This window comes from Arachis hypogaea, chromosome 9 (assembly GCF_003086295.3).
Source record: "Arachis hypogaea cultivar Tifrunner chromosome 9, arahy.Tifrunner.gnm2.J5K5, whole genome shotgun sequence".
Taxonomy (NCBI): Eukaryota; Viridiplantae; Streptophyta; class Magnoliopsida; order Fabales; family Fabaceae; genus Arachis; species Arachis hypogaea.
The window spans coordinates 109,689,046-109,711,672 of record NC_092044.1 but is presented as its reverse complement, the minus strand read 5'-3'; the positions used below and the strand labels follow the sequence as shown (position 1 = coordinate 109,711,672).

At 33.7% G+C, this 22,627-nt stretch overlaps 2 protein-coding genes across 2 annotated transcripts; one reads left to right on the top strand and one right to left on the bottom strand.

The window, feature by feature from the left end:
* The first annotated feature begins 14,051 nt into the window (after positions 1-14,051).
* LOC112709493 (uncharacterized) lies at positions 14,052-16,389 on the top strand. Its single transcript, XM_025761377.1, has 6 exons — positions 14,052-14,534; positions 14,615-15,209; positions 15,302-15,681; positions 15,771-15,842; positions 15,962-16,051; positions 16,138-16,389. Exons 1-6 carry the CDS (start codon positions 14,052-14,054, stop codon positions 16,387-16,389), a joined length of 1,872 nt encoding a protein of 623 aa, XP_025617162.1.
* Positions 16,390-20,552: 4,163 nt separating this feature from the next.
* LOC112711684 (ethylene-responsive transcription factor ERF027-like) lies at positions 20,553-22,385 on the bottom strand. Its single transcript, XM_025764392.3, has one exon. It carries the CDS (start codon positions 21,639-21,641, stop codon positions 20,994-20,996), a length of 648 nt encoding a protein of 215 aa, XP_025620177.1. The 5' UTR covers positions 21,642-22,385; the 3' UTR covers positions 20,553-20,993.
* Between the last annotated feature and the right edge of the window lie 242 nt (positions 22,386-22,627).

Genomic DNA, 22,627 nt, shown 5'->3' with positions numbered 1-22,627 from the left:
AATAATTTATATTATTGTAGTGCTTAAAAATATTATGACTGAATTACATGTTACTATTAAGAGTTAACTTTTCGCATCACGTTAGGATTCATAATTAATGAACAATTTTTTAAGACGGAGAGAAATATTATTTCAACGAAAATGTGTGTGGATAAAGTTTAGGGTTATAAATAATTATAATTTACTTTTTCAAATAACTTTTTTTAGTATTTATTAGATTAATTATTTACATAAAATATATATTAAAAAATAAGTTATATATTAAAAATAAATTAATATATATTTAATAATTTATTAATTATTCTATACATAATATTTTAATTTATAAATATAATATAAAATTAGAAATATGAACATGATTATAAAAATTTTTGCAAACACTTATTAAAAAATATATTGAATATTTATAAATATTGTGTAATAAGACTTTAATTTGATAATTTTATTTTATCATTTGATAGAGTAAAAATAATGATATATATATATATATATATATATATATATATATATATATATATTATATATGATTCCGTTAAAATTAAACTATATATGCGTTGCGTCAAAATTAAACTATATATGCGTTGTGTCGTGTATATTAATATAAAACAAAATTAGTAGTACAGGAGTTTAAAAGTTTTATTAATAAGTACGAGATAATATTCAATTTGGTCTCTAAATTTATATGCGAGTTTTAATTTAGTTTCTGAGATTTTAATTGTCTTTATTTAATGCCTAAAATTTATAAACGTATTTTATATTAGTCTTTGAGACTATTTCTAGTATTAAAACCTTAATAGAGCGCTGTTATAGGCTATCACATGTCACGTTAAAACTTGTAAAATAATGCAATTTTGATTTTGACATTTAAATAGCTCAAAAACGGTATTGTATTACTTATTTTGTTAGGTAAAATTTTAATAAACACCATTTAGGATGTTGTTTTTGGGTTATTTGAGTATCAAAATCAAAACGACATTATTTTACAAAGTTTAATATGACATCCGGCTGTCACGACAGTGTTCTATTAACGTTTGTATGTTAAAAATTATTTCAAGAACAAACATGAGTTATATTCACAAAATTTAAAAATCAAATAGAAGCAATTGAAATTTTAGAGACTAAATTGAGATTCACATGTAAATTCAGAGATCAAATTAAATATTATCTCAACAAGTATTTTAAAATACTCTTTGTTGATATTATACAAATAGATATTTTATAAATACAGAGAGTGCTTCCAAGTCCCAAAGCAATCCCTATTTATTGTATAATTTTAAATTTTTATGTTACAAAAACAATTATTTATATATTTTTATTTATTTAAAATAAGTAACTTTATGATAAGTATCCGAATCATAATGAAAAAATTATACAAGTACATCAAAATTAGTTATCATTAATATAAAATATATGTTAAAATATAATTATAAATTAAAAATAAATTAAATTAAATATATATTTATATACAAATATATTTGTGATTAATTTTAGTATATGAATAATAATTTTAAAAAATTCTAAACTTAATTTTTATTATTAAAAAATATAATATTAAAAAGTAAAAAACTCTTAAATAAAAAATATTAAAAATATAATTATTTAATTTACATTTTAGTGAGAAATGATTTTATATGTGATTTGAGGTATTAAAATTTGTTTGGTAAAATGTTCCTCTTCACTCTTGAGATCAATATTCCAAATAAACTCATTTTTCATCTCATCCAAGCCAGCACTGGATTTTGAATCGAAGTGGAGTGAGTAGTAGCAGCGAGTGTACTTCTCCACAGTCCACATCCGCTATAGCCGAGCATTGAAGCTTTGATTTTGGTGAAGAGGAAAGCTCTGGATTGTACGGACACTCATAACCATTATCCATATAATAATGAGGTCCTTCTTCAGCTCTGTAGAAGCAGGCAAGTACTGCTTCTTTCTTTCTTTTCTCCTGCTTTCTCGCTCTACATTATTATCCCTTACGAAGAAAACAAAAATATTCAAAAAAAAAAAGATTTCATATAGATTATGTATTTGTTGTGTTGAACTTGAAAGGAAGAAAAGAACTTTGGGACAAATGTGTTTTGTTCCTAAATTAAAATGCCCTTATTTAAGTATGCAATTTGATCTAAAATTTTCTATTATCAGTATGTCATAACGATTCTTAAAATAGAGATCCTGTTTTCTATTTATATCGTATTTGCAAATTAAAATTGCAAACTCAAAAATTTTTTTGTGACTGCAAACTCAAATAATTTTAACTTAAATTTTGAGAATATTAACTTACGATTATTTATGATTCTTAACACAACTATAAGCCGATATTAATTTATGTCTCTTTTTAAAATCATCTTATAATTCTTAAACAGAGTATATAGACATGCATCTTCTTTATGTTATATTCGTAAAGAGAAAGTTTAGGGGCCAGCAGATTTTGTGGTTTTTAACTATCAATTAGCTATCAATAATATTTTTAATGGTGTGAGATTGCATCTAATGATGTAGAATCATTCAATTTTCTTTTGATGATTAAGTGCTGGCTAAAATTTAACAAAAATACTGGCCTAACACTCCTCATTTGTAAATTAAAAATCACAAACAAAAATGATTTTAACTCGAAAATTTGATAATATTAACTTAAGGTTATTTGTGATTTTTTAACTCAAGTATGAGTTGACATCAGTTTATGTCTCCTTTTCAAACTGTTATAACTCTTAAACAGAACACATAGATATTGCTCTTTTTTATATCATATTTGTAAACTAAAAATTTCAAACTAACGTAATTTAACTTGAATACTAACTTAAGGTTATTATTTATGATTTTTAACTCAATTATAAGCTGATGTTAATTTATGTGTTTTTTTTTAACTTATGTTATAACTCCTAACCAGAGCATATAGAGTATAGACACTATACCTGCCCTTTGTATCATATTTATAAACTGAAATTTGCAAACTAAAATCATTTTACTTTGAAATTTTGATAATACTAAAATCATATAGAATATAGAACTTGTTTCAATTTCTTTATCTTATGAATCCTTAATGTAATATCCGATCTAACCGAAATTAATTAAATAATAAGTTAAGTAGGAGCGAATATGGGTGGAAAATTTGGCAATTGAAATTTGATGATTTAAATATGATATTTGGATTCAGTGAATTTTTCCGAGTCAGAAGATATAGTTTTCTGCGTAAAAGCGCGCAGTAGAATTTTGATGGGCAGTACCGGCTGAGACCTGTCTGGTACTGCAGCTGAGAAAATTGATTATGAGTAAATAGGATTAAGAAATGAGGAATTATAATTAGGGGAGGTAGAGATATTTGAAGTGCGATTTAGAGCGCTAATCTTAAAGGTTTTGGTCCAAAATTGGGCAAACGGACAAAAAATAAGTGAACCGGGCCTAAGTGGGCCCAAGACCCAACATATATAAACATTAGTTATGAGTATTTCAGCTCATTTTACCCTAAAAGAGAGGTTGGGGCGCTGAAATAGAGAAGAGAGAAGAGAAGAGAGAAAACCTAACTCTCTTTGATCTTCAAACCATCATAACTTGAGCTACGGAGCTCCGATTGACGAGCCGTTTGTGGCCACGCATCGCTCTTCTCATCCTCTAAAATTCTATCTAAGTTTTGTGGTGAGTAATCCACTGTCCTCTGCCCAGTTTTTATTTTCCTCTTCAAATTTGAATTTGATTTGGGTTTTGAGGAAACCTTGTGATTTTGATTGTTTAGGAGTGCTCTAGTATGAGCCATAGGTGATATTCATCACAAAATTCAGTGTATTTGGTGATTTTGATGCACAATTGGAAGGTTGGTGTTGCTTGTGGAGCTTTGGTGAGGCTTAGAGCTAAGGGTTGGTGGAGACTTCCATAGAAGAGTCTCAATTGGTTTGGCTACAAGAGGTACGGTTTAAGTTTCATTTAAGTACCGTGTGGTGTGATGAGAATTCCTAGGCTAGATGCCCCTAGGATTAAGTTTGGATTGTGTAAATGGTTGGTACTAATATGCATAGTTGGTATGTAATGTGAATTGATGATTGGGTTGAGAATTGTGTGGCCTTGTATGCTTGGTGTATTGAAAATTTGATGTATTGGATAATGAGTATTAATTTGTGGTTTATGCATTTAAATTGTGAAATTGGGTCGGAGGCCGTAAATTTTGGGCCGGAGGCCGGAAAGAGGTAAGGAAGGTAAGTTGATGCGTGCATTGTATGATGACATAAGTGATTGGATGAATTTCAGATAATGAATATATGAATGATTGGGTTGGTTATTGAATAATGAGGTTTGAGGAGTTGAAGTGTGGAAATTGGTAATTTTGGGTGAAATTGTATAGATGAGGTATGTTTGATTTTGGTTGAGATATATTATGTGGTCATATATGTGAGTATGACTATTGATGCCTTGATGGTATGATAATGCATGAGAGATATATATGTTGTGATATATGCTTGAGGAATGATTAAGGTTGATTTTGGGGTGAAACCACGTGATAGTGAGTATGATATTGATTATGTATAATGATGGTTGATTGGAAATAGTATTGTTGGAAATTGGGATGAGGAAGGATGTATGACATGTTGATATGTTTGTAACTTAGCCATTTGTTTGAAATAGGTAAAAATGGTTATATGCTGGTTTTGTGAATCGTGGTAAAGTGTTGATGTATAAGTTGAGGAGGCTTGATGTTGATTTTGGTATATTTTGATTGGTTTCAAAAATGATTGAAATTGGCATGTTTTGGTTGATTTTGAAAAGAGTTGAAAATGGCTTGTTTTGAAAATGGCACTTTGTGGTTTTGTATGAAAAATATGATTTTTGGGCATACTTTGACGGGACATAACTTGAACTACGGATCTCTGTTTTGTGCCAAATCTGTTTAGAAATAAAATTGGATTCGGGATGTCCATGCCATTCAAAGAACGGGTGAAAAACGATTTAAAATGAGAAAGTTATGTCCGTTGGAAGATTGGAGGTTGAATTTGTGAATTCTGCAGCTTTTAACTTAGAAAATTTTTAGCAGAATGGCCCCTCGCGCGTAGGCGCACTTGGCGCGTACGCGCCGTTCTTTCAAAAAACGCCATCCACGCGTGCACATTGTGTGCGCAGAGGCGCCGATGTGCTGCACCCAATGCCCAGCCATTTTCCAGAAGGTTGTGCCTAAACTATGCCTGTTTTGTGCCTGGGGCACGAGAGCACCCACGCGTTCGCGTGGTGGACGCGTGCGCGTCGCTTGGGTATTTTTCAATCCACGCGTTAGCGTGCATGACGCATACGCGTCGATGAGTTTTGTGGCCATCCACGCGTGCGCGTGGAGTGCGCGTACGCGTGGCCCTGTTTTCATTCCAAAGTTGATTTTTGAGTTTTAAAAACCAAATCTCATACTTCTAAGCCTCCGATCTCACCCCTCATGTATTAAATCATTATGATATGCCTATCAATGAGAAAGGAATTAGGGGATGTGGTAACTTGCGAGTGAAGCAAGGGAAAAAGTTATGATCAATGATGATCAACGATGATTATATGAGATATGGAGGATGACGGTGGAAGTACCGTGTATGCCACGAGCCGAAGGGCTATATTTATTGATAAATGGCTGGTTCTTGATTGAACCATGAGCCGGATGGCTGAGTTATTACCGGGTTACGGCAAAGCCATTATTGATTATGGCTGAGTATAAATGCATATATGATTAATGAATGAATGTGTTAAATGGATAATAATGGAAAATGTTGAAATGTGATGTGTAACCCCGGGTAGTAGGCAGTGGCGTTGTTCACTTGCTCCGGGTATGAGACAGAAAAGGATGTTTATGATAAATGAGTTTAATTATGGAGTTTTGAATGGATGTATTTGTGATACCTGGATAGTAGTAAGGGTTGTGGTTCGTCCCACTTGCTCCAGGTTAATGTTTGAGATTTGATAACAATGAGGATTGATAATATGAATTGAGATTGAATGAATATATGTTTGAGATACCTGGGCAGTAGCAAGGGTTGTGGTTCGTCCCGCTTGCTCCGGGTCAATGCTTAAGATACCTGGGCAATAGCAAGGGTTGTGGTTCATCCCACTTGCTCCAAGTCAGAGATTGTGACGCCTGGGTAGTAGCGGCAGTAGTGGTGAATCCACTCGCTCCAGGTTGAGCTTTTAAACACCCGCCTGGGTAGTAGCCGTAATAGTGGTTATTCTACTGGCTCTGGGTTGAGCGGGTAGTAGCAAGGGGGTTATAGCTCAAACTTACTTGCTCCGCAAGGGGTATTTCTGTCCAATGGTTAGCTACCAGGACATGTCGGGTTGGCTATATAACCGACAAATGATATCATCAGCCATAGGGCAGGCATACATCATTTGCATATATGTTTGAATTGTTTGGGTTTGCCTATTTGTTTTGGATTTCTATATCATATACGCTATATTACCTGATTACGTGCTACTTGTTCTACTTGTACCTTATTTGTGTATTACTTGTCTGTATTGCTTGTGTTTGTACAACTGAGAGATCCCTCATGTTGGTGTCGGTGGATGTTGAGGGCTATTCTTGATGAGATGAATTGATGATGCAATTGCATGATGATGATGATGATTTTTGAATGAGATAATTTGAGCCCCCTGGGTAGACACAGTGATGTGATTTCACTAGTTCCAGGCGAGGGTATGATGTATTGATATAGAGTTGCTGAGGCAGAACAACTGGTGATGGTTTTGCTTATGATTCTGAGTCTAATTCGTGGAAGAATCAGCGAGTTGGGAAACATGTGTAACATGAACTAGATTTAGTATCCCCTTACGACAGATGCCTATTTATGGATTAGTGAGAATCTAGGCTGGATACTTGGTAAAAATGAGTTTAGGATGCTTAGTGAGTTTTTATTGCAGTGCATTGTATTTATTTGGCACTTTTACCGTACTGGGAACCCATGGGCCTGGGGTTCTCATTCCGTATACACTCTTATTTTTCAGATACAAGTTCAGGTGCTCAGAAGTGAGCTGCGGTTCGTCTGAGAGACGGCGAAGATATTTATTTTCTCTACTTTGTGTTTTACTTAGAATCTCTCCATCTTTGTTTTGAAAAGATTATATTATGTATTGAACTCTTTTGAACTTGCCTATAGAGGCTCTCGTGTTTTCTTTGGGAGAGATTAGGATATACTGTTGTCAACTACTTTCATACTGTACCCTAGCTGGCCTAAACTTCGCGGGTCGCGACTAGTGGCTATTTACTTATGTTATATATATCCATCTGTTATCTATCTCTTAATCTCCTTTATGCCTTGTCCGTATATCGCTTTCGCCTTCACGTTTTATCTTTTCGTTGTCGAAACGTGAGTGATACGTCTTCGCGATTTTATTTCTACTCTTTTCAGGCTTCTGATTAATACTTCTTTCGAAATTACCTATATTTATATGTTAAAAATCCACCTGAGAGTTGTACCACTATAATATCATTGACTTATGACTCGAGCATAAGGATTTGAATATTAGGGTGTTACACTTAATGTACGTTCTTATCTTTGTATTGACATGCTTTTATTATTGTAAAAAAAATAGTTTATTTATAGAAAATAATGTCACTCTCTTATTTTGATAATGACATTCATTTTTTTTATATATTCATACAAAATATGATGAAAAAAATAGTGTGATGACATTATAAAAAACAGAATGAATTGATTATCTATTTTCTTTACATATAATTTTAAATGAGTGATAAATAAATAATAAACATGCTAACTGCAATAATTAATTAAAGTTATTTATAATTTTTAATTCAATTATAACAATGACCTTTATATATATTATAGTCATTTAAAACTTAAAACAAAAATAAGAGGTGTTTTCTCTTTATAACTAAGGATGGAAATAAATCGAGCTTAGTCGAACTTGAATATTGATAAGTCTGTCACGTGTTGTAAATAGATGATCTAAGACCTAGACTTATTATTTCTTATAAATTTTTTTTTAAGGTTCAAATTCGTCCTGTTTAAAGTCTGACAAGTCTATAAGCCTTTTAAAAAATTTGTTTCGTGAATTATAACACAAAATGATAAATTTAAAATTTCTAAATCGACACTAATGCATTCTAATATTTATAATTTATTATTTGTAAAGTATAATTCATTTGTATATCAATTGTTTGTCATATATCATAACCATACTTATAATTTATAAACTTTTTCTTTGAAAAAAAAAATTACAATTTTAAGTGATCTTAAACATACAATGAATTCTTTTTAGTTTTATTTTAGGTTTAATATACGTGAATAGTTGAAAGCCTAAAATAAAAATAATTTATTTTTATAAAAAATTTATTTTACCGAACCATCCAAACGAGCTTTGTACATATACTTTTTTAAAATCTATGACCTGACTACTTTTTTTAACTAATAGTCTTTAAAAAAAAATCTAAAATCTAGCCTGTTTAATAAAATAAATCTAACCGAATTGAGGCTAACACGAGCCGAGTCACAAACTCCGATTGGAAAGCCTCATCCTCTTCCACCCCTAAAACTTAACACAAAGGCGTTTCCTCTTTAGCTTATATCATATTCTTTTTTTTTTTTTTTTGGTGACTTAGCTTATATCATATTTACAAACTGTAAATTGTAAACTTAAATAACTTTAATTTAAAATTTGGACAATAGCAAACTTAAGTTTTTATGATTTTCAGCTCAGGTTATAAGCTATCACCAAGAGCGCTAATAGTGTTAGCGCGAATAGTGTTAGAGCTCACATGCTAAGTGCTGACATAACAATTAGGGTAAACATGTCTAGGATTAAGCATCAAATTAAACTAGCCCTAAAACATTATTATATTGTTGTCATGCTATAAATCGTTGAAATCATTATCGTTTGCCCATGAATTAAACTTAAATAGAGAAGGTATTTGATCACAATGTATTGGTGTAGTATCTGATTCCATATTTCTGTAATTTAGAGTATAATTTTTATTATCTTTTACATGTCACTTTATTTTTATACTACCAATGATATTTTGTGTATTTGAATAAATTGTGTGCCTATAAACCGTGAATCATTTCAACTGCAATCTTTGGTGGGTTTTCTATGACATTTTATGTGTAACTAAGTGATGATTATTATGATGTCTTTGTAAAAAAGAATTCATGATTATCATATGGGATTAATACAGATCTAAAGTAAAGATATCTAGTTTAAATAATGGGAACCAGATATATAACCTTATGTGTAAACTAAAGTCATATATAGTTGTTAATATTATAATTGGAATTTTGTTAATGGGTAGATAAAAAAATTACTTGTTAAGATTATTAAAGTGATTCTTGTTAAAGTTTTACAAAAGAAAAATATCATTAAAGTATTTTATACAATAACAAATTAAATCCACATAGATGAGAGATAACCCTGATCCCCTGACTTCTAACGTTTCTGGCGGTTGTTAAGTCACCCCCTTATAAGATCTCTTGCCTTAAATTGACCAGCATTTTTTTAAAAATAAAACCTAAAAAAGTCTATTTTCGAACAGGTCGAATCTTGGTTTTGGTGCTGAAGAAGAGGTTTGGCCCTGTTCCGGGATGGAAGACTGAGGACTGAGTTCGTGGACCCTGAGCCAAGATAAGTGATTGTAGAAATCTTCAAAAGCAGGTAAGAACTGTTTCTTTCCTCTTAATGTCTTTTTAAGCTATGCATGCAGCATGCATTCAGTAAAATATATAGGAAATACTCAAAAATACTACTTATGACTACTTGGATTTTAGCAGGGTTATATATACAGAGGAATGCTAGAGGGCAGAGAGTTATCAGAATAATTTATTATTTTTGTCTATCAATTAGCGGTTAATATATAAATGTTTTAATGTTAGAAAGAAAAAAAAAGTTAAAATGTATTTTATTTAATATTTATTAATTATTACAACAATTAATGTATGACAAATAAAATAAATTTTAATTATTTTTTATTAATTTATTTTTGTTATCAAATATTTTTGATTTAAAAATATAAAATAAAATATGTTGATAAATTATTAGATTAAAAAAATTAAATTAATAAAAAAAATAATAAATTTTAATAATTTCCTAATATTTTATATATAATTATATATAATAGGAAAAGGCCTTTTTATTTTAGGAAGTCATGATGAGCCGATGAGGTATAGTCCTGGACTTTCGTATATGTCTTTTGTCATGTGAATTTGCATTGAAATCAAATATCATATATCTGCAAGAGCAAACGTGAGATGGCTTATGGCCAGAATAGTGAGTTACATGCAATTAGGACACCAGACTTCAGATGTTGATGATGTTTTATATTTATTGTGTGTTATTTTCTATTTATACTTTAACAGTGTTGTGATTTCCTTAAGAAAAAATCTAAGGGCCAGCAGTTTTGTTGAATTTTGGCCAGCATTTAACCAGCAGAGAAAGGTGAGCTATTGGATGAAATCTCACACCAATCTCACATCATCAAATCATCATTAATGACTAGTTAACGGCTAACAATCACAAAAATTGCTGACTCCCTAGCATTGCTCTTTCCTTAATTATGGTTAATATCTTTGATATTTTGCTGGTCATGCATGTGTCCTAGGGCTTTGTATCAATTCTTGTTAATTAATTAGCTTTGTTGATTTTGGAAAGAAGGAATCTCAACTCTCAAATCCTTGCGGTAGTGTGTTATATCTATGTTAAAAATATAAATAATGTTATATGATTAACAAATATTATTATTTGTTATTAGTATTTAGTTAATAATAATTTACATCTATATTTATAAATATTTTACATAAAAATATATAATTTATATCTATAAATTAATATAATTTATATTCACATTTTTCAAAATTTACATATATAAATTAATAAAATTATAATTTAATATTTGTATTAGTTAAATAATAACAAAAAACACTAAAAATTACTGATTCTCAAGAAATTTTTTTAAAAAATTAATCTCTTGGATCCTTTTTTTTTCTTTTATGAGTTCAACTAGGTCACAAATAAATTTTTTCAGTAAATATTAGTCAATATTTTTAAAATTATTTTTTTATTTTAAATACTAAATTTGAATTAGGTGATTCAATTTATCATGTGTTATCTTTACAAATAAATCGAATCGGCTTGATTAATTAGATTTATTTAAGGATCTAGCACATATTCCAAAAACAATGCTATATTTAGGATAGACGCATAGTCAATTTTCATTTAAAATATCTACATAAATTTAATGTTAAATTAATTTGTTAATGTAAATTATCCTATAGTTTATGAAACTAAAGAAGTTACCATTATTTCTAATTTCTCATTGCTTAGTAATACTGCACATTACTTTATTTTTAAACTATATCATAATAGAAAAGTAAATTAATAAGCACATTTGTTCTATAGACAAAGATCTAACCATTAATATATAATTGGTTAAAGAAGTATGAGCCACAAAAAATACATGTAACTAATACATGATTATTGATTATCAGATTTATCAAAATTAAATTTAAAACATTGTTAAAACAATCATTATTATTATTTTATTGTTGAGAATTCAGTTACGTTATTTCAAATTTTCATTAATTTATTTGGTAACCGTAACGATTTAAAATATATCAATACCTCTTATATTTTTTTAACTTTTTTTTGGTTGACGTATTATCTCTGATATACTCTAACACTAGATAAACTTCTTAATAGTACATATTGCACGCACTGTGTCTTTGGATGTCCACCGCTTAAACTGAGAAATTAAAGCTATTATAAACTTATTAACAAGTCATCGCATGCATAATTGGGCACAGAGTTTCTATCATGGGGGACGAATATGATTTTCAATGGAAATAAACATAGGCCACATCCATAATGCTCTAGTGGAGAGTCATCACCTGCCTTCGCTATATAAAGAATATCACATCAATATGTTTTAATAATTATATACAAAAAGTTAATTATTTATGATTGTGATTTTTGTCTTTTCTTCTTTTGGTGTGGACCTACATTATTGGTCCAGTCTTGAGTTACCGAGTAGGTAGTAGTCTTAAATTTATTATTTATTTTATAGGTAAGATAAAAAAATAAAAAAATATTTAAAAATAAGATATTATATTATATTTTTTCGATAAATATCATTTTCGGTCCCTGAACATTTTAAAGTGGGACATATCGCATTTTTATTATCCAGAAATTTCTATCCGATCCTCAACCAACGACATAAGTGAACGAATCGACCCCTGTGACCGGTTGCTAACAGGTTACCTGGTTGACGTGTCAGGTGGATACTGAGGTGTCAACTGAATGTGCCACGTGTAAGTAAAATTTGTTGCAGGGACTCAAAACCCCCTCCTTGCAACTCAAACGGCGTCGTTGTGTTGGGTTAATATTCCCCCTCACTTTCGAAGTACATTTACTGTAATCTCCCTCTTCTTTTCATTCATTCACTAAAAAGCCCTAACATTTCATCTTCCACCATTGTTTTCCTCCAGAACCTTTGCACGACGCTAGAACGGAAGTGTGGGATAATCGAATCTGCGACGAACGTGTGCAGGGCATAGACGTTCACTGTGTGAGACGGCAGTAAAAGGTTAGTTCAGTTCTTCGTTTTTCACATTGTGTTAGTTAAGAATGTAGTTGTTTTCCATGCATGTCTATGCGGGGTGTGATGTGAGGAGCTTTACCGTCGAGATGATTAGTATGATTAATGGATAAAGTGGTTAAGAAGAAACACTGTTTTTAGTTAGGGTTTGATAATGCTAGTGGTTGATAAATGTAGTGAGTAATCCGGGTAATGAAATTTGTATGTAGTGGTTATAGTGATGATAATGTTGGTGGCATTATTGTGCATTACGGTAAAATTATTTTTAAATGTTGTAGATGTCTGTGTTTGTGATCCCTGTGTTTAACCATGGCGGAAAGCTTGTTAGAGCTAATGGTAAGCTACATTACTTAGACGGGAAGGTAGAGAAGTTTCCTCCAATGGATATTGATTTCGTAAACAAGAAGGATTTGGAGGAACTTTTCAAGGGTTTGGGGTACTTGACATACAAACAAATCTACTGGCACGACCCAACTGTTATTGAGTTCGAGGATGGTCTGCATGTGCTCTATGGTGATAAGGAGATCAACAATATGCGCGACTTCACTATGAGACATAATCTGAAGGAGTTCCACCTTTACTTTGAGCATGGAGTGGATATCCCTGATGTAACTGACGATGAGTCTGTGGAGGAGGAATGGGTATCTGAAGATGAGGATGTCTTGGCGGTGACAGATTCTTCAAAATCTTCTTCCTCCTCCTATGATTCATACGAGAGTGCTGAAGATGAAGCTTACAAGCCCCCTCCTCCTGGGTATGAAACTGACAGTTCTGAGGAGGTTGTTGATGTACAAACTAAAAAGAAAAAAATGGGAAGTCTTGCTCACCTAACACCATCGCAAAGAGAAGGGCTTCCAGGAGATATACTGGTAAGAGGATGATGAAGCATGTTCTGAATACAGAAAGGAAAAGTGGGCCAAGCAGTGGAGATTCATGGTTGGGCCAAGGCCCAGGTAGTGGAGGCTGTGTTGGGCCGGATCTGGGTAATATGGAAGGCCCAGCTAGTGAGGAAAATGTGGGGCAAAAGGGGGTTGCAAGTCAGGCTGGTGAGGAATTCCTTGATGGTGATGATATTGTTTATGAGTATGAGTCTGAGGGTTTTGTGACTCCAGTTTCATCTGATGATGAGAGGGGCCCTTCTGAGCCAGATTTTAATGAGGGCAAAACATTTGGAGAGGTGCAGTTTAGACTAGGGATACAGTTTGTAACTATGGAGCAATTTAAAAAGGCACTTAAGGATGTCTTTGTGCAAGATGGAAGGGATTGCATGTACCTAAAAAATGAGCCGGGGAGAGTTAGAGCAGCCTGTGCTGAGGAAGATTATCCTTGGCTGATTTTTGTGTCGAAGAACTCGGTTACCAAGTCTTTTGAGGTCAAAACATTCCACAATGAGCACACATGTGGCCGGGATTATGGCAGAAACCTTGCTGATAAAAAATGAGTGGCTGAGAAATTGGGGCTAAGACTAAAAACGCAACCAAAGTTGACACCTAGGGAGGCAATGCAGCATATGAAAGAAGACTATAATGTTCAACTGAATCGAAAGATGATTACACGAGCAATAAAGCAAGTTAGGGAGACTGCGTTGGGCAGTGAAGGGGCTCAATTTGGGAAGCTTAGGGACTATCTGAATGAGATACACAAAAGCAATCCCGGGAGCACAGCACATATAAACACCTTGCCCCAACCACAAGGGCCAAACTTGTTTCAAAGATTGTATATCAGTTTTGATGCTTGCAAAAAAGGCTTCAAGAATGGGTGCAGGCCTCTCATCGGTTTGGATGGGTGTTTTCTGAAGGGTTACTATGGAGGCCAATTGCTTTCTGCAGTGACCCAGGATGCAAATAATCATGTATTTGTGATCGCATTTGGTGTAACCAGGGTTGAGAACATTGATAATTGGAAATGGTTTCTGACCTGCCTTCAGGAGGATTTCGGGTCAAGCATGCTCTTTGGATGGCATTTGATGTCTGATCAACAGAAAGTAAGTTTCATAATTACTAGCTAGCATCATGTATTGTTGAGTTTTCTGTTAGATTAAATGTGTGATATCATATACTGCAGGGTCTTGTTTGGGCAGTCCAAGAGGTGATGCCAAATGCATTTCATAGGAACTGTGTGCTGCATATGTGGAAAAACTGTGAAAAGAGGTTTAGGGACAAACATGTTAAGGGTTGTGTTTGGGAAGCAGCTAGGAGCACAACTCCAGTTCAGTTCAAAGCTGCTATGGATAGGTTGAAAACTGTGAGTAATGGTTCTTGGGAGTACATGAGTAAGTTTGACCCTAAGGTATGGTGTAGCGCTTTTTTCAGTCACTATCCTAAGAACGCTGCTGTAACAAACAATACGTGTGAGTCTTGGAATGCAGTGATTGTGGAGGCTAAGGAGAAACCAATCCTGACATTGTGTGAGGAGTTATGGGTTCATATTATGAACAAAATGGCTAGACACAAGAGGATCCTACGGGCATATAAAAGAAAGCTGGCTCCAGTACAACAAATGAAATTAGACAAATGGATTAAGCCAGAAAGTCACAAGTGGAATGCTCAATGGTGTGGTGACAATGACAGGGTTGTGTTTGAGGTATCCAGAAATACACACAAGCTGGGGGTTAACCTGAAAAATCAAACATGCACATGTAACTTATGGCAGCTCACAGGTTAGGTGAAAGCATATCAATCAGTTTCAATTTTTTTTGGCAATGTTGTTGAGATATGACAGATGTTATAATTGCTAAATTCTGTAATGTAGGTGTACCTTGTGTTCATGCTGTTGCAGCCATATCCAGAGTGAGGGTAAAAGCAGCTGAAGACTTCGTGTCTCCATTTCTCACTATGGAGGCAATAAGGAAGACATATGACATCTATATCAATCCTGTACCCAATGAGGAGTTTTGGGAACCAACTGACCAACTGAAGGCAGATCCACCAAAAATAGTGAAACCTGTTGGTAGACCAATTAAGAGGAGAAAGGAATCAGCTACCCCTCTAGCTCCAACTGATGGCAGCAAGGTTAGAAGGACCTTCCAAGTTACCTGTAGCAAACGCGGAGAGGCTGGCCACTACTTCAAAACATGTAAGGGAGCACCTAAAAATCCTAACTGGCAACCAAAGAGGAGGAGAACTAACAAGGTATGGAATAATTTTTTCCACAATATGGTTTTCTTTCTGCAGCCATGGAATACTACCAAAGTTAATTGAACTCTTAACTCATTGTTCAGGGTGGTACTTCTGGCCAATCTCAGAACAAACCCATGCATCAGAGGCCGAACCCTACTTTACAGGAAATTAGGGTTAGATATCTGAATTTTACTTTGCTATGCTTTTTGTTCTTTAGGTTTACTAGCTTCATTGGTTGTGTGTATGTTTGTTGCTAAATGGTTTGCCATATTATTGTGTACTCCTCGAATAGGCTAAGCTAAAGAAGCATAAGAAAAAGATGCCCAAGAGGCCACATGCTCCACAAGAGGAAATGCCAATTTCTCAATCTGCCCCTCCAGTGGTATATGTTATAGTATACTATGCAGTCTAAGTTGTTTACTCATTTTTTTTCTTACTAACTGGATTATTTTGGATGTTGTTGAATAGCAATCTCAAGGTGAACCAGCCCAGACAAGGCCTGCACCACCAGCCCAGCCAAGTGCCAGACTCAGGCCCAAGCTGAAGACCTTTAGGCCACCAGGTCCTCTGTCTCCACAAACAAGCCACCAACCAGCATCTGCAGTAGAAAATCTTGAGGCCATCACCAAGGAAACAGTTGCTGCATCAAGTGGAGGAACCTCTTCAGACTTATTGAAGTTCATTCCAACCTCAAATTTTAGGCCACCTAAGCAGACTTAGTTAACTAGGAATTTTAGAATATAAGACTTAACTGTTTGTCTTGCTATTTATATTTTTTTTGTTGCTGCACCAGAATTCTGAAAACTGCATATGTTTTGGGACATATTTTTTTGGAAAACTACTTGGACTCACATAGTGTGTGAGTTTTATTTTGTAAACTTTGTCTGGTGTACCTTCTGTGTTACCAAGACGGAAACTTTGCCTCACATGGCTTGGATTTGTGAAATGACAATGCTTCACCCTTGTGAAAAGGTTGCATTTTTACTATGGTTTCAATTTGGTTTACCATGATTCTGTCAATCAATTACACATAAATCATGAAATGCAGAAAATACTCATAACTGACTAATCAAACTCTATTAATCCAGAAACATAGTTCATTATAATTTCACATTCTTTTCTTTCACTACATCCAGACATTGAATCTATTACAAAACACTAAATTTACAATGTCAAAGGCATATTAACATTATGCAGCTGTTACTATACTACATCCCTTTCCTATTACAATGCCCAACAAGATCAACCCAAACACTTTCCATCTGCTAAGAGCACCACTGTTAATCTCATCGCTTTTGACCTCATCCATCTTCTTCTCTATCTCTGCAATTCTTTCTTCCATCTTTTTCGTTGGGTCCGATACTACCTCTTGTACCACCTCATCAATACAAAAAGAGGCAACATACTCATCTAGCCAGGCAAAGTATCTGCAATGTCCTCTGTTGTTCTACATCAAACATGCATACTGTTCAGCTCCAACAAGTTACCAAAATAACGCAGCAACCCAAACAAAAATGATTTCCAAAAAATTTACCTTAAAATAGGAACAACCAAAGAAAAGCCTCCTAGAGTTTTTTGAAGTTCCAGATTCGAACAAAATGGCGTATGATTCGCAATTGCACACTGGAGAAACAAATTTCTTCTTCATCCTTCTCGACGCTCCTTCCAGAATGCTTCCATCGGCACTCATTTCACTGCCCCAACTCTCGTCACCCCCACCGCATCTTTTCTCGCGACTCCATGAAGCACCAGAATTTGCACTTGCCATGTCCACCGTTGCAGGTCCTCTCAGATAGCCAAAAGATGCAAACCCTAAACCTTTTTCAATCATTCAAGAATGGGGGAATATTAACCCAACATAACGACGTCGTTTGAGTTGCAGGGAGGGGGTTTTGAGTCCCTGCAACAAATTTTACTTACACGTGGCACATTCAGTTGACACCTCAGCATCCACCTGACACGTCAACCAGGTAACCTGTTAGCAATCGGTCACAGGGGTCGATTCGTTCACTTATGTCGTTGGTTGAGGATCGGGCAGAGATTTCTGGATAATAAAGGTGCGATATGTCCCACTTTAAAATGTTCAGGGGGTCGGAAAGGGTATTTACTCTATTTTTTTAAGTAAAATCTAAAATTTAGAGAATTTAAATTCGTTTTGTTGAGATCGGTAAAGGATCCTAACTAGATATGTACTAGTGAGATTTTCTTGCTTCTTGCAAAATTTCACTGCATTTGTAGTTTGTACCACAGCATTATGAAACAATTCGTTACCGTCATCATGCCAGATTGCCACTACTAAAATGTCAAATAGACAAACACTAAATAAGACTCTCTTTTAGAAGGCAGAATTAACAGCTTGAATAATAAACCTACTTCCCAAATATGTAGTGACAAGGGAGAAGCAGGAAGAACTTTATGGAAAGAAAAACAAAAGGGATGAGCATTACTTTAATTTACTTGAGAAACATATATAGTAAACCTAGTATATTTTAAATTCGGTAAAACCTACTACTATAAATATACAGGAGCGTCTCGTTTTTCATCTAGTTATAGGTTGTAAGTAAGTGTGTAGCAACTTTAAGAACAGTTTTGGCCTTTGTGGTGGAGTTTCTTATCAGTGCAATAATGAACCGAATCTTTCCATAGCCGAAAAATGAGCAGTATCCCCTGTCAAGTCCTTATTACTTAGACAGGTTCCTTTATTACACTTATTCCTTTCTTCAATTTTCATATTAAAATTACACCAATAAATTTCCAGTGGATTGAAGAATTATAAGTTATATTAATGAAATAAAGTTTAGGAAAATTTTCAAGAGTGTTCTAGTACCGATGTTTCAGGGATCTTTAACCGTTGATCTTAATTATAAAAAATATATATAATATATATAATTAAGATCAACAGTTAAAAATTACTGTTACATCAGTATAACGGTACATTTAAAAATTTTCGGTAAGTTTAGTTATACTCACTACTCACTAGCTGTAACATCACATTTTGTTTTGGCAGTTACTTGCTGTACTTCTCTTCTATACAACAAAGTGCATAGCAATAATGATCATCTTCCATTTTTCTTGGACTGGGAAAGAACCATAGATCATCTGAGGACATTCATCCTCTCTTTAAACAGAAAACAGACTGGCAGAACATAAGTCCCCAACATTTCATCCTTATCCTAATTGGGTTTATATATATATGACTTTTACAATTAGCAAAAAGGGATAGCACGCGCCCCTACGTTTGATCAACAATATCAGCATCTTGCCAATAACAACCGTGGCCACAAACTTTGCATCATGTCCATTGGGATTCTATATTGGCTTAATCCATGTTTCAATTTTATTCAACATAAAGCACCCCCAATAAATTACAAGTACTGGGTCTATTTATATTAATTGAAAGGATTTTAATTCTTAACTCTTGTGAATAACATTTATTTTGGAATTTACGAAAAAAATATTAGTTATTATTGTCTGCTGCGAATGTTCTAAGAGATAAAAAGTAAAAATATTACATATACTAAGATTAGTCGATATATATTTATGTATAAATATGTGTATAATTTAATTTTTTAAATATATATTTATATTTTAATATATACTTATTGGATAAAAATAAATCTAATAAATTACATATACACGAAAAAGAAAGGGATTGTGATTGTCAATTTGTCGTCTAGCTAGTCTATCTTGACGAATCTTGTATCATATATATTTTAATTCATAATTCTTTGGTCATTGGTCAAGGTTTTGTTGAATTCAAAACGTATCAACAGAGTAGAAACCTTTACTTTCTTTATAGGTGCTTATCCATATAAGTGCACTGTATCTATATCAGGCTATATATCGACATGAAATTCATCTATCTCTCTCTCTCTCTCTCTATATCTATATATAGGACTCGAGAATGTCTTGCAATAACAACAAACCTGAAATAATCTCAAGAAAACGAAGCTAGTTTAATACCAAGAAAGTCTCGCTTGAACTCGGGGGAAAAGAAGAAACTTATCATTTATTTTAAATCTGAGATAGCAGATGCATAAAACTAGATATCTAAGAGATTCATTTTTTTTTTGGTTCAACTTATTATTTCACTGATTCCTTAATATTGGTGATGTACTTCTGAGATCGATATATAGTTGTACAAAGTGAAGAGATGATGATGTGTTATTTGTTTGAATTCATCATATTTTTTATGAATCTTCAATTTAATCGTACTCCTATCATCATCATCAGAAGGAGCTTATCGTTCTTCTAATCGAGATATATGCATTAAATTATTAAATAATAAGAGATGCGTCAGTTAGTATGAATTCGTTATCATTTCACAGCTTTTCAATTAAATGCTGGAAATATGTGGTTTAAGTTGTCATTTTTCTTATCTCACATAGATGCATAAAATCAAGATATAGATGCGTAGTTAGTTTGGTTTGAATCCATTATTTTTCTTCTCTTTAAATGCTTGCTTGGTGTTGCAGGTCAGATGTGAACAATGGAATTTAAATTCATGAAGACCATACTACCTCACACATATAATGCAAATCCTTCAATACTACTAAAGCAATCCAAGTGACTTTGTAGTACAAATTGATCACATATGCACATTATTGTTTACTTTGATGAATCTTCAATCATGCATATCATCTATTATAATTCTTCTAACAATCAAGATAGATGCATAAAATTAAGACATTAGACATGTATGTGTTATTGATCTGAATTCTTCTAAAATTATAGCTATATATATGTGATGTCTGTGTGTGCGTCTAGATAATACTTAGCTTAGCTTGCAGGTGAATTTGATGAGTCTTGAATGAGAGGATTCATATCAAGATATATAAGGAAGCAAACATTAGTTTGTGTTTGGGTCCACAGCAGATCAGAGATACAAGAAAGGAAATACCAAAGGTGTAGTCATTCATATATAAATATTACACAAATTCACTATGGACTAATACCACTGGCAGAAGAGGTAGTTCCATGTGACATATTACTATATTATATTATAATATTAAATAGAAGCTTAGAGATGAGACAAGGGAGAAAGACATTAAAAGGGCTGGTTCCGTAAGATATAATAATCTCTTCATGCCCAAGTCTGATCTTCAAATTATTAGCTTCTTTGGATAGAAAGCAATCTTCACCTGAGAAGGTGCACCGTGAAAGAGACCCCCCAAGACCTAGAAACACACACACACTCACACTCTGCTAATAGGCACCATGTAGTTTATGCTGATGCCGATTTACAATTATTAGCATGCAACATAATATTCTGATAATAATTATTATATCCTCATCCGATCCTCTGGTGTGGTGTGGAGTTATTTTTACCAAAGGGTATACAGGTCCGAATAAATGTCATCGGAGGAATCATCGGAGTAGAAAGAAGGCATCCTTGGGGGGCTAATCTGCAGTCCTCTGGCCATGTCTTGGATCACACTCGGCATATTCAACAGCTCATCCTCATCAAAATAATCTCCTATCATCCCTTCTCCTTGTCCGATACAACTGTTGTAGGAATAGGCATCAGCAGCAGCAGAAGTAGTAATCGCTGGTGGCGCCTCGGTGGTAGTCCTATACTGATCGACGAAGGAGGCGGCGACGGCAGCGGCAGCGCGAATATCAGCATCGGAGAATGAAGCAGGAATAGGGTAAGAGAGTATGAAATTGGGGAAGTTGAGATGGGCTTCGGGGCCCCTCAGTGCAAGAGTAGCAGCATCGTAAGCAGCAGCAGCCATCTCAGGCGTTGCGTATGTCCCCAGCCAAATGCGCTTTGTGGTACGTGGTAACCTTATCTCCGACACCCACTTCCCACTTCGGAGACGCGTGCCCCTGTAGCGCATGGTGCCGGAGTGGGAAGGGGATGATGACCAAGTTGGAGGCGTGGCTGCTGGTGGTGATGGTACATAGCCATAGCCATAGGGGAGTTGATTAGTGGGAGGGCAAGTTTGTGCTGGGTTCCTATGGCGGCTCATCGTGTATGTAGCAAGCAAGGTTTGTTTAATGGCATTTATTAGTGTGCTAAACTGCTAATTATATATTGATGATTTAAATAGGGTGCTAATTACTGCTGATTGGTGAGCATTTGGGAAGGGCTCTTTATATGAAAAGAAAGTGGGCAAGGGGAAGGCATGGAGTGGGGTGCCCCTGCTCATATAACACGACAAAATTCTAATAATTATAACTAGATTTAAACCCTAAAATCATTTCATTTTTAATGTTCCAAGGAATTTATGATAGGGAGGCAATGAAAATTCTTTCCCATGTGTATAATGAATTTTAAATTGAAAAATTGGAAAAGTATACTAGACAATGAAAATACTAAATAATGTGAGTAATAAATATATTAGATGTTCATTTTATTAGGTGCACGGATGATTATTTAATATTAAGATTTAGATGAATAATTTAGATGTATAGTGTATTTTTATTTGATTGGTTATTCATGTTATTTAAGATAGTCATTGTTTACCTAGCACCCCCCTTTTAAATTTGGTCCAATACAAGGAAAAAAAATTCAAAAAGTTATTCAAAATATTAAACATGCAAACCCTAATTTACCAATAGAATTTATTCAAACACTCTCTCTTCCAATATAATTTATCCAAACACCATCTCCTTCAACGTTCTGCTATCCCATCCTCATCAATCATCTCACCTTTTCGGCGTTAGAAGCTCTCTCACTGGCCATCAAACAATCATCCACGTAGTTATTAAAATAATCATCCGACCATTCAGCATTTATTAATTGTATATACTTAAAATGAATAAAACAAAATAACCATCCAATTAAAAATTAAAATAACCATCTACATACCTAGTGAATTGAACATCCAATAACTAAATTCGTCTGTTGATATATATATCTTGAATACGTAAGGAAAGAAAAATCCAAGAAAGCTAAATTGATGTCGCAAGAAAGGCCATTTTAAAAATAGACTACGTTTGTATGTACAAAAAC